This window comes from Phlebotomus papatasi, chromosome 1 (genome assembly GCF_024763615.1).
Source record: "Phlebotomus papatasi isolate M1 chromosome 1, Ppap_2.1, whole genome shotgun sequence".
Classification (NCBI taxonomy): Eukaryota; Metazoa; Arthropoda; class Insecta; order Diptera; family Psychodidae; genus Phlebotomus; species Phlebotomus papatasi.
The window spans coordinates 47,859,137-47,872,537 of record NC_077222.1 but is presented as its reverse complement, the minus strand read 5'-3'; the positions used below and the strand labels follow the sequence as shown (position 1 = coordinate 47,872,537).

Genomic DNA, 13,401 nt, shown 5'->3' with positions numbered 1-13,401 from the left:
AGCGTTTTTGTGCTGGGATGCTCGCTAAATAGGAGTAAAGATGTGCCAAGATTATAATAATGTCACGCCACATTAACCAAAGGCAGACCAGCAAGAAAGGAGAGCAACAGAGAATCTCTATGGGATATTTTCACCCCCTCAAGTATAACACCCAGATTCTTTTTTTTTTTTTGTTGAAGGAATGGGAAATGCTACAAGCTAAAGTCTTTTCTTCTTTCGAAGAACTTTTTCTACCCATCCTCTCATCTGTACTCTCTTCTGTCCAATATATTTATTGCTAAACTATACTGTTGCATAGATAGTTTTGGTGCAAAGTAGGATGTAAGAGAAGTGAAGGTTCTGGAATTTACTCCTTCTGTTATATCACGCTTGGGTAGAACAAGGTGAAATCTATCTGATGGGAGTATTTTGCACGATTTTCAGCAAATGAGAAAGAATAAAGGATGGAATTGTGTATAGAAGGTGATAGAGTCGAAGAAGAAACACGGGTGAAATAGTAGGGAGTTCCTTTAGTGTTTTAATGGCATATTTTGCAAGAAAAAAAAATTGTTTAAAGAAGAATAGTATTTGATCTCTGAATGTTACTTTATAGTGAGTGAGTTTAAGACTTTTCGTACGGAAAATATTGGTATTTAAAAGAACAAACGATATTAAATAAAAAAAAACAAAATATTGGAAAAAATTCATATAATATGTGAGCATAATTCACATAATAATTAAATACTATTATCATTTTCTGATTGTCTTTGCTTAAGGCCTCTACACACTACACTGAGAAAAAAAGAGGGTGCAATTAACCTTTTTTCCTCATAACTTTAACGCTTTTTAGGTGTAAAAATATATCAACATTTTTTAATGTTATATTTACACCTTTTTAAGGCTACAATTAACATGAGAAAGGGTAACTTTAACCCCTAATACACCTGAAAAGGGTAATATTTACACCAATTTGGATCAATATTGCAGGGTAAAAATTAACATTTCCGGAATGTTATTTTAACTTTTTCGGATTTCTCTCAGTGTAGGAACAATTTCTTTAAAAATGCCTTTTGAAAGAAAACTTTCCCTATTTTAAAAAGGGCAATTTTTAACGAAAATTGCTTCTAGTGTGTAGACACCATTAAAGATCTTGCCAGTAAGAAAATACGATGGAATCAAAATATTTTATGGGATGAAATATTAATTTCTAGTGAATAATACATTAAAATTGGATTTAATTTTTTTATGTAGGTATTTGTTTTATTTATAGCAGATACATAAATTAATATTAATATAAAAAAAAACTAAAGATTTTTACAAGGAATCTCAGAAGATGGTGGAAAAATTTCACGCAGCTGAATTTTTTACTGCTCGAACTCTACGGAGAGAGCAGTTTAAATAATCATTCGATTTTTTCACCCCCCAAAATTTCCACCTTCCACCTTTCCACCGGAGACCACTTTCTCAACAAATCTTCACGTTTCAGACTATTTCTGAGAAATGTCGTCACGCTGTTTGTCCGTCTGTTCGTCTGTCTGACTGTCCGTCCGACTGTCGCCAGCTCTAGAGGCCAAACGGTTATAGATAGCGACTTGGGACCTTCGAGGGACACTCCCATAAGTTGACCCAAGGATCGTTAACATGCCTCCCACTTTTCCCCCACCCCTCCCCTTCCCCACCAAAACCATGTTTTTTGTTGTAGAGATTACCATGGCGGACATTTTGTCCATATACGAAAATACCGTTGAATCATTCCTAATAACGATTTTTCAAGGACAAAGGTTAAAAAGACACTAGAGAGCGCATTTATCAAGCGAATGGGGTCATGTTTGGGCTCGTTGGAAAGGTCTTGGAATTTCCTATAAAACTGAACCGGTTCCAATCGGTTTTGAATCGGTAATGAACCGGTTCATAACCGATAAATAATTTTTATCTGAAAATCAATTCTATTACTTTTAAAGCTATGTTGGGGAATCTTTTTAGAGATATATGAATCAGTTCAAATCGGTTGGGAACCGGTAAACGGTAAATGATGCTAAAGTACTTTTGAGATATAGCATCTAAGTCACGAGTTCGAGCATTTTGCAAAGCCTGGCAAGCTTTGCCATCCCTTTTCAATACCCATTTGCTAAACGAATATAAACCATATTCAAATAAAATATATTTCATTATCATTAGTTTCTCTTGAGTATTGACTATCTGAAAATACACAGGACTATTCCTAAATACGTATTTTTCGTCCTAAAAATCTTTATTTTCGAAAGTAAAGCAAATAGGAACATTTTTAGAGTTGACCTTTTTCAGAGTTTTATGCAATTTTAATTTAAAATTTACAACTATTGAAATCCTATCTAATAAAGACACATTTATTTTTTTAGACACAAAGTATTTTTTTAGTTTTGGATATGCTAGAGATTACTCATATTCAACGGTTTTTAAAGATCAAATGTTAAAAAGCTCCAGAGAGCGTATTAACTGAATGAGGTAATATTTGGGCTCGTTAGCAAGGTCTTGGAAGTTCTGATAAGTGTGAACCAATTCAAATTGGTTATGATCCAGTAGTGTACTGGTTAAGTAAGTAAGTAGTGATAAGTAATTTTTATCCGAACCGATTTCTAAATCCGTTCAAATCGGTTGTTAACCGATAAATGAGGCGAAAACACTTTTAATGTAGGGGAGACCGGGGCAGAATTAGCCACATATTGTATTAGATAGTGGTATCTTGTAGTTTTCCTGCGAAGGAATATTGAGGAAACCACTCTTTATTCTAAATATATACTTCCCTTCCTATTCATTGAAATATTTATCAGCCTCATACAAACATTTTTTTTTTGTACAAAATTTACACATTTAACCCTTTAACGACGAGACACTTTTTACGGATTGAAAATCAACAATAAAAATTAAAATGAGGAACATAATCAATGATAAGTCTTACATCTAACCTTGGAAAGTCCAACAGGGTCTGATTCGGTGTATTTTGTGCTTTTACGAGCGATAGGGACAAAAATAGCCCAAAAATTTAAGTAATTTTTCTGACAATACCAATGAATGATATTTTTCGCTTTAATGAAAAATATTATGTATGAGTATTGTAGTTTTTATTTCCAAAAGGATTTTACTAAAAAAAATTGGAAATATAAAAAATAAATAAAATCAATTATGAATTTGAGAAATTAAAAATTAGCCATTTTTAAGCTTAAATATTTACTACATAGCAAATAGCTAGAGACTTGCAAAAAATAATCTAGATTCCTGTAACCTTCAACTTTACAATTATGTACAGACATAAGAAAAAAAATAATTTTAGGTAGTCATGAAAAATTATTTTCTTTATGGGACACCGGTGTTCCAATCGTCCTTAAAGGGTTAAATAAATTTCAACATTTTGACAAAAGTGTCAATAGGGGTTTCCTGTCGAAGAGGTGTTCATTCGACCCTATATTTTTATTATTTTGTAATTAGTTTTCTTTCGGTTTAAGATTTAAATTACAAGTATAATAAGGATCTGTTTATTTAATCTTTATGACCAACGCACAATAACTTTTGTTTGTAAACATGTTTTCAAAATTTCCTATAAGAGAGAGCGAGATGACTAGATCTATATCTTATTCACTCTCATTGAAATTTCAAAAACATATTTACAAAACAAAAGTTATTGTGCGCTGGGCATTATATACAATGTTTATTTCAAAAGATTGTTGTTCTTTTCTTTTAATTTATTGATGTGTCACTTTGTTGATCCATGTTCGATCTGTGCGTTAATTCTTTTATGTATTTCCTCTTCGTTTCTATTATTACTATTTTCACTTGACATCAGGTTAGTTGCAGGGACAGTGAATGTGGAAGAATAAAAGATATATAGTTGGATTTTCTAGGGCTTGAGAGTTGAAGAGGTAATAGGAAAAAGTGGAGAGAAACAAATTACTAAGAGAAGACTGTGTTACAAATAGCAATCTTGTTTTATGTGATGTGGTGCTTGCGACAAAGAGGGTGTGAGGAAAGACAATGAGATTGTTTTGTGAGAGATTTTGGCCAGAATATTATTCTATGTGACCTGCTTCTGCACATAGTTCTAAACAACTTATGTCAAAGTTCACATGTGAAGAGGAGAGAGAGAAAGAGAGATTAATGATAGAGAATGTTTTTATACTTCTTCTCTTCCACTTGATGAATAATGATTACCTTTTTGACACATTTTCAGTTTTCCCTCAACAATTACTATAGTTTTTTTTCTAAGTGTGTAATTTTCTTCGACCAACAATATTTTTTTTCTCACAATTGCATTTGGATACTTTGGAGAATATGTTTAATGCTAATTGCCTTTCTTTTTTTTCGTGTGTTTTTTTTTGTTGTTGTTAAAACAGCAATAGGACGAACGCTGATACCACGGTACTTTCGAAGTATATTTGAAGGTGGTGTCACAGAACTCTACTTCCATATGAAACATACAAAAGAGTCCTTCCACAATACATCAATAACATTAGACTGTGAACAATGTACGATGGTGACGCACCATGGGAAGCCCATGTTTACCAAGGTAGCTCAGCAGATTGTTAGTATTTTCTATTATGAGCCAAGGAATTGCAATTTTTGACTCTTGTCCTCTAATTAATTTTTATTTTCCCTTTTTATCTTACTGTTTGTGCTGTGGATGTGTTTCCTGGATGGAAAACAAAAACGAAAAAAAAAAATTGTTGACGTGCCATGTAGGTTTGCACCGAAGGGCGACTGATATTGGAATTCATGTACGATGACTACATGAGAATTAAATCGTGGCATATGGCTGTGCGGGCACACAAAGAACTTATACCACGCACCGTCGTCGGGATGCATACACATTCACCTCAACCAGATCCTGGACTTTTAGAGCAATTGACAAAGAATATCACACGACAGGGGATCACAAATTCAACACTTAACTATCTACGCGTGAGTGGTGATATTTTGCTGCTGGCTCCACATGAAGACAATTCACACAAAAGCCCAATTTATTTATTTTTTCTTATATTTTTTTATTGAGTTTTGTGATAAGAGAGAAAGGGGTTAAATGGCCCTTGGATAATTGTTTGGGTAAATTCTGTGTGAATTTCTTCCTGGATACTAGCCATGTTTCTTTTTTTATTTTGCAATGCTTTTTTTTGTCTGGGATGATTTTCCTCCCAAGCGTGGAAATCAATATTATCCCTGTTCTCTGTTTTTCTTCTATTTCATGTTGGCGACAACACAAAAATTTCACCCCAAAAAACTACTACCTCTTTCCTGGGCATTCTGGACTACACTATAAACAGTTATGTGTTATCCTGGAACCAATGCAAGAGCTGATGTCGCGCCACAAAGCATATGCGCTTAGTCCGCGGGATTGCTTGAAGACAACGTTATTTCAGAAGTGGCAGCGAATGGTTGCACCGCCGGGTAAGAGAGGTACTTTTTATGTTTCATGCCAAAAAAAAAAGAAAAAAAAAGAATAAAAGGAAAAATCCATAAGAGAGAAAGAAAAGCATGAGCCATGTCAAAGAAAAATATAGTAACCCACTCTCAAGTTTCTTTCTTTGAAAAGAGTAAGAGAGAGAGAGAAAGAGGGTGAAAAAACTTTCCTTGAACAAAAAAAAGGAAGTTAATAGCAAAAGTAGAAAAAAGTTTTGCGCAATAAGGTATAATTGCTATACAAATAGAAAATTTTGTTTTGTTGTTTTTCTATTTCTTTAGAAAAAAAAATATTGAAGAGTTGAATTAATGTTTGAGCAAAAAGATACAATGATATTATATTGAAGTATTTGATCAGAGAATGTTTGAAAAAAAAAGAAAGAAATATAAAAAAGACAGACTTCAGACGATCATTAATTAATTTTGTTATGAAAAGACATATCATGACTTTTCCTTTTTCTTTTCTTATTTATAGAAAAACTTCCAAATCAGACCGGCAAAAAAGGTTAGTCAATTGAGATGTTGAGCCAAGAATGAAAGAAAATAAAAGGATGATCGTCTGAAATCATCGCAAAATTTTATCTTCTAATTAAATCACATGCAGAAAACAAATTATACCTTTGCTTAGTTAATTGCAAAAAATAATCACATTCAGTGAAAGAAAAAAAAAAGAAAATTTGAGTTTGATAAAAAATAATTTCGTAGAAAGAATAAGCACAGTCAATTTCATTGTAGTTTTTTTGATAGTTTTTTTTTAAGTTTAGAAAATATATTTGTTTGCAAAATTCTACACAATTAATACACTCTATGTGGTTCTTTTCTCTTTTCTCTCATTGCAGACACCCAAAGGCCGGCAAATAAGAGACGAAAAAGAAAAGGCTCCAATTCAGGAGGAGCGGCAAACAATGCCCCACCCGTGCCAAGCAAAAAACGTTCCCCAGGACCAAATTTTTCCTTAGCGTCGCAGGTAGTTGAATTTCGTAAAGCAATTTTAGTCATTTCACATTAAATGAGTTGCTCCCGGTGCTCGTGCAGCTAAAAGAAAAAATTAGAGAATTATTTGATAAAAAAAAAGATTCAGTAGAGAACTTTCCTCGGATTTGCATTCAGTGTGATTGTGTCCCACTTGTATAAAGGAGATAAGTTTGGTTTTAATTAGTTTTGAATGAAATGTTTCTAATAAAATTAAAGATAGAGTAAATTTAAAAATATATCTATAGAAACTTGTTTGAGAATTTATAAATCGGTAATGGTATATTGCACTTAAAATTATTTAATTTTCAATAATATTTAGTAGAAAATTAAATTTAATAAATCATTCGGATGTTTTATCATACATTTCTATTTTTGGGTATAAAATCCTTAATTTAAAATAATTTCAAAAGTAGGAAAAAATTAAGGAAAGAAAATGACAATTTTCTAAAGTGTTAATTTAGTAATGTTGAGGTATATTCCTACAATTTTGTGATAAAGAAAGCATAAAGTAAATATTTAAATTATTATTATATGTATTAGGTGACCACCAAAATTCTGAGTCTTATGCCCAGTGCACAACAAATTTTGTTAGTAAACATGTTTTCAAAATTTCCTATAAGAGTGAAGGAGATGACTAGATCAAGGTCTCACTCACACTCATTGAAATGTCAAAAACATGCTTACAAAACAAAAATTATTGTGCGCTGGCCATTATGTTTACGTAAACACTATATTGTGTTATGGATTATTGATTTTCGTAATTTAATGTAATCAGCTTAAGATATTCACGATCATTCCATATGCTTTCGTAGCCTCAAAAACCTAATAGAGCCTCTAACAAGAAAGTTCTATATTTGCTCCAATTTTTCATAGTTTTCTTTATCCAAACTTCGAAAATTAATTGTCAAGCCGCTAAATAATTATTGACATTACACAAAAATTTTGCTATTTTTTAAATGCTTGAAATAAATTTGAGTTTATTACAGTGGTCCTATTTTATTGTCCGAATCACTGTTCACGTACTATTATGTCAAAATAGAGATCTCTAAAGGCCTCTACACATTGGGAGCAGTTTTCGTCGAAAATTGTATTTTTGAAGAATATTGTCTGCACGACTGTAGATAGAAACGTCAAAATTCTGTCAAAAAAGCAATTTTTACGAAAATTGCTCTCAATGTGTAGAGGCCTTAACTTAACAAAGAGGCCTTAACAAAATAACACTTATTCGACGTATGGATATCATTTGAACATTTCTACATCAAAATTATTTTAACGCATTGGAATAGAAAATTACAAGAGTTAAAAAGTAGATTTATCAGAGATGGTCCTATTATTCTTGCCATCGCTGTATTATACATTAACGGGTCGCGAAATTTTTCTTGGATTTTCGCGGGTTGGGAATTTTTCTTGGATTTTCACGGGTCGCGAAATTTTTCGAGGATTTTCACGGGTAGCGACATTTTTCGTGAATTTTTACGCGCCGCGAAATTTTTCACGGATTTTCACGGGTCGGCGAAATTTTTCGCGGATTTTCACGGGTAGCGAAATTTTTCGTGAATTTTTACGCGCCGCGAAATTTTTCACGGATTTTCGAGATAATATGTTACATACAGTTTTAGAATTATTAAACGAAATTTTGCATTATTTATGTATAAATATCGTTCGAGTTTGCCACAATCCAAATTTGTAATGGAGAAATCGCACCTCTATAAGCTGAGCCAATGATAAGCCTAAATCCAGCTTATAAAGGTACGATTCCTTCATTACAAATTTGGATTGTGACCAACTCGAACGATATTTATACATAAATACTGCAAATGTCACATTTATTCAGAAACATTGGAAAAATTTAGTTACGAAACTTGGGGATCGTACGAAGTATGGGCATTTTCCCCTACTTCTTAAATGAGAACCCTTTACTTTTAAGTGAGAACCCTTTACTTATTTTGAAATTTAATATTTGTCATAATACGGTTTGTATTCAGTGTGATTCGGAGTTTTTCCGGTTATCCGATAAGGGTAGTAGTAGTTGGTCACAGACGTACTTAAACACATGTTTCTTAATAAATAACACTCCTACAACACAGAAAAAAAATATTTTGTAAAATTATTCGTAAATGTTTATGAAATCCTATGGCAGACTTACGAAATGCTCATGAATCATATAATCCACAAACAAGTTCGTAAAATTTGGTACTTTTTTCACAAACATTGTTCGTAAAATGGTCATTTGACGAACATTTTTTGTAGTTTTACAGACATTTGTTCGTAAATGCTTGTAAACACACAAAAAAATGGTCGTAAACTTTTGTCATTTTTTCGTATTTGTTCGTAAATTTTAGTTTGTATGGCAAAAATTTACGAATAAATAGGAAAAAATGACAAAATTCTGCGAACATTTTTTTTGTGTGTTTACCAACATTTACGGACAAATGTTTGTAAAAGTACAAAAAATTTTCGTCAAATAATCATTATATGAACAATGTTTGTGAAAAAAGTACAAAATTTTACGAACTTGTTTGTGGGTTATACGATTCACGAGCATTTCGTAAGTCTGCCATAGGATTTCACAAACATTTACAAATAATTTTACAAAATATTTTTTTTTCTGTAAATACTGCTTTCTTAGCGACGTGATACAATTTCAAGCATTCTGCAAAGCTTAGACGGTTTGTTTTTAATTAGGGTAGGGGAGACAAGTGTAGAATTAGCCAGCAAATGAAGCTTTTTTTTCGCGAGTGGCTTGTGAAAAAATGATAAGTTTTGTCTAATATTTTTATGTTTCATAAGTAGCATTAGGATATTGGCTATATGAAACAGTGTAGTTCAAAGCTCTAAAATCCTTGGCTTTTTCTTGAGAGGATAATGAAAAAAGTACTGCACATTGGCTACACTTACCCCTGCCTGGGTAGAAATAGCCACTTTTGGGGTACTAATTGCCACTAGTTTCCCAGATGAAATTTTAAACTGGAGATACCAAATATTGTTTCACTTGATACACTGAAGCCCACTGATGCTAAATATGTTACTTAAACCTAAAGAAAAGGGCTTTAGCCAACTTTTTTATGACATTTTTGTAATTGAGGCAAAATTAATGCAAATATTCTGAAAAAATCTATTTCTCAAGTTGCTCATACAAATGGCAATATTGCTTGGAATATCAATAGTACTTTTTATCTAACAATTATCCATCTATTAGTGAAAAATCATTGATAGTTTTAGCCCGCCACGAAAGAGTGACTACAACTGCCCCGAGGGCTGTTTCAGTGTTTATCATCTTATATAAAAAAGTGGATAATTATTATCCAAGTGAAAAATATTTTTTAATTAGGCTTATTAAACCAGAAACGAGGTAAAACTATGAAATCTTGACTAGAAACTCAGAAAACCAAATGCTGGTCCAAAAACTGTAACATCCAAACTACAATTTTATACCCATTTTATAAAAATGCTTCTAAATTGTAGGATAACAGGATCAGAGTTATAAATATTTCTGGGAATATGGGGATGTGTTCCTACTTTCATTAAAAAATACTTTGCTCGATGTACATTTTAAGAAAAACGAGAAAAATCCACTGTCTACTTTTACCCCTGGCTATAGGTACCCCGGTCTCCCCTAAGTGTGCCAAATTTCGGCATAGTTGCATGCAAGCGCCAAAGTCTCAAGTTTGAAATGTAATATTTTTAATAGAAATTGAATTATTTTATTACTTCTTCTTCAGGAGTGTTTACTGGAACTTTGCAAAGAGTTTATCATATTTATTTTCTTTAAAATCATTTTTAGTACATTTTAAAATGAATAAAAATGTAGACATAGCATAGGTGGCCTATTCTGGCCACCTTCATTCTTATAGTTCCTTCTCCCTCCGAAATTCTACCAATCTCTTTTGCAAGTCATCTTGTTCGTCGAAGCTACAATTTTTGTTATTCTTTTGCATTGTATAATCTGTAGAGTATGCAAAAACTGAAAATTCATGGAAATTCAACGAACAAAAAATGTGGCCGAAATTGCAAGCTGGCTCGAATTTGGCACACTTACCCTATCTACTGACATCTTTTTTTCTAGCTAAACTTATCAAAATATTTAACAAAATGTTTCAGCCAAGATTAACTAGATTTAAAGTAAAGGATTTAGATGTTATTTAAATATTCTAATATGTACTCTCTGATAGAATCTTGTACGAATTTTTGCAAGAAAAAAAAAAACATCAAATTTATCTCTTTGGGTAAATCTTCTTGTGAAAATAAATGTTTGAAGCAATAATAGTGGATTAAAATGTAATTCTGGGTGTAAACGTAAATGTCAAAGTGATACTAAACCATAAGTCTCTTAATCTCATAATTAATTGCTCAAAATATACTTTTATATTTGAATTTGATGCTAAAAGCAAGAGAGAGAGGTTAAGCAAAAAGCGGAAGATTTTCTTTTCAATGGGTTTAATATCTCACAGAGAAATGATAAAGTTTTTAAAGGGAAAATTTTTGATAGTTGTTGCATGAGCACTGGATAGAGCGAGAGGATTTAATTAAGCCAGGAATTTGGCATGATGGAAATACGTGTGCATTATCTTTGTTGTGTTTTGCAGGATGTAATGGTGGTTGGTGAGCCATCACTGATGGGTGGTGAATTTGGTGATGAGGATGAACGACTGATAACAAGGCTAGAGAATACCCAGTATGATGCCGCAAATTCGCTGGAGCACGACAACCATGGTGGTTTCCATGCCGACTCACCGATGACGGGGCCCAATTCGTGGAATGTGGACCGAGGTGGACCCCAGGGGAATACACCGTCCAGTCAGGATTCGGAAAAGAAGAGTCCCGCCGTTTCACAGTGACGGATAACAATACAGTCCACTCTCTATCCCAGCACCAGCTAAAGAAAAATTTTATATATATAAAAAAGAAAAGAAGAAAACAATGTTCTCTCTTTTGTTTTTTATTGAGAAGAGAACAGAAGCCACCTTTCCGAATTATCCGTGTGAGTGTCCTGTGTGTGTGTTTAATTATCCGTGTTCAAAAAAAGAAGAACTTCTTTTTTTCTAAAGAAAACTGTGAAGTGCAACTGACACGAGATCACAAGATTTTTTTTGCCCTTTGATAAAATATCCCAGAGACAAGAAACATTTTTTATTAAAATTGCACTGAGAAAAAATGTGCTAAATTTTTGCATGAAAAAAAGTGAGAGTGAGAAGTGAAGTGTTACTAGAAAAAAACAAGGACATTTCTCTCTGTCCATGCAAGACACCCAAAAGTTCATTAAAAAAAAGAAAAAGAAAATTTACCTTCACCAATTTGTACATAAAAGTAGCAATAATCCACTAAACACAACCTCCACTTGATGAACTTTTTTCATCTGCAGCAGCTGCAGAAATTGTTGCTGGAAACAACAAAAAACAACTCTAGAAAAATGTTGATGCAGAAAGTGAAAAAAAATTTTAAAAAAAAATCTATGTGTATAATGTGTATAAAAAAGTCATTTTTGTATTTTGAAAAAATACAAAATCCAACGTCAGCACAATGTGGATTTTTTTCTAGAGAAAAACAAGAACACAAAAAAAAACTGTGAAACAATTTTCTCAATAAAAGCGTGAAAATTACATTGAGAAAAAAAGTGAAAAGAAAAAAAAAAACATTTATTTAGTGTCTAAAACAAAAAGTGAGAAGAAACCACCACAAGGAGAATTTTTCAATTATTTAATTCTTTTATTTCTTTTAAGAAAAAGAACAATTTCAAGTGAATTACTTCGACGAGAAAACTTAAATAGCAAGTGGTTAAATTAAATAGTATAAATAAGTAAATCAATGAAATTACTTAATAACAAAATTTTTAAATAATTGTATCAGACACGAGAACAGTACGATAGTCGAATGTGTGTGTGAGAGAGAGAAAGAGAGTTGTGTAAAAGTAAACAAAAAAAAATGTAAGGAAATGTGGACACTCGAAAAGAACGGCATCAATTTATTTGTTTATAGGAAAAAAAAAGAAAGAAAACAAGGAAACAAATCGAAATTACTGAATATCCAAAACGGAAAAATTAAAAAAAACAAAACAGAAGAGTAAAAAAATGAAAAATAGAGAGACCCAGAATATTAAAAAAAAAAACAAGAAATTATTGAGAAAAAAAGGAGGTAAAACAAAAGATTATAAATACTATTATAAAAAAAAGAAAAAAGAATATTATTAATACTATAAAAAAAATGATAGTGCTTAGGTGAAAAATTGATTGAATTGATGCGAGAGTTTACAACAAATTTTAATTAAATTGATTAGAAATTGTAATAAATTTATATAGACTACTCGAATCTCTCTACAAAGTCAGTATTTGTTGATTAAAAGTAAAAAAGAAAAAGGAAAAATGAGGAGATAAAATTGATTTAAAAAAAATTGTGTATAAATCAATACACGCAATGTAATGTAAAAAAAAAGTGAAAAAGATATATGAACGATTGCAGAACACTATGAGGACACACATTTTGAAGACATGAAAAATGAATGAGAAAAAAAGGAAATCCCTAAAATCGTGCGAAATAGTAGCAAAATTTAATTGTCACATCTCTCAGTAAAAAGAAAAAAACAGAAAACAAATCTTTCATATAAAAATGACCATTTTTTTGTAATTGTATAATTTTTACCAAAATAATTGTCTATTTATGTACAATTTAATTTTTAAAACAAAATATTTTAATTATTGTTTTTTTTAACGACAGCCAAGAGAAATATTTTTAATAGCAAAGACAAGACATTGTTTTATAAAATATCTCTTCTATACTGTTTTTATTATTTTTCTTTTTTTTAATTACGAAAAACATCACTCATTTTTTGAGAAATGATTTTATTTTTCAAAGTTACTTCTCAATTAGTGATTGATTTCAAGGAAGAATACAATTGCGCTCTGTCGATGGAAATTTTGGGTTTCAGCACTAATTTAGGTTTATGACGAGAAAGGGATTGTTTTCAAAGAATTTTCAACGACAGAGCACAATTTTTTGCAAATTAATTCAGTAAGGGACACATTT

General features: G+C 31.6%; 1 protein-coding gene across 14 annotated transcripts in view; it reads left to right on the top strand.

Annotated features, from left to right (window-relative positions):
- Positions 1 to 12,966, top strand: part of LOC129799487 (LIM domain-binding protein 2) — a 60,195-nt gene extending 47,229 nt beyond the window's left edge. The window contains exons 5-10 of one of the 14 annotated variants that reach the window (XM_055843416.1): positions 4,347 to 4,519; positions 4,693 to 4,911; positions 5,271 to 5,394; positions 5,882 to 5,911; positions 6,246 to 6,373; positions 10,968 to 12,966. In XM_055843416.1, coding sequence (XP_055699391.1) covers positions 4,347 to 4,519; positions 4,693 to 4,911; positions 5,271 to 5,394; positions 5,882 to 5,911; positions 6,246 to 6,373; positions 10,968 to 11,219 — 926 coding nt within the window. In that variant the 3' untranslated portion in view covers positions 11,220 to 12,966. Of the gene's footprint in view, positions 1 to 4,346; positions 4,535 to 4,692; positions 4,912 to 5,270; positions 5,404 to 5,881; positions 5,912 to 6,245; positions 6,377 to 10,967 lie in introns of all 14 variants that reach the window. The other 13 variants (XM_055843415.1, XM_055843414.1, XM_055843412.1 and 10 more) reach the window with 13 other exon arrangements.
- The last annotated feature ends 435 nt before the right edge of the window (positions 12,967 to 13,401 follow it).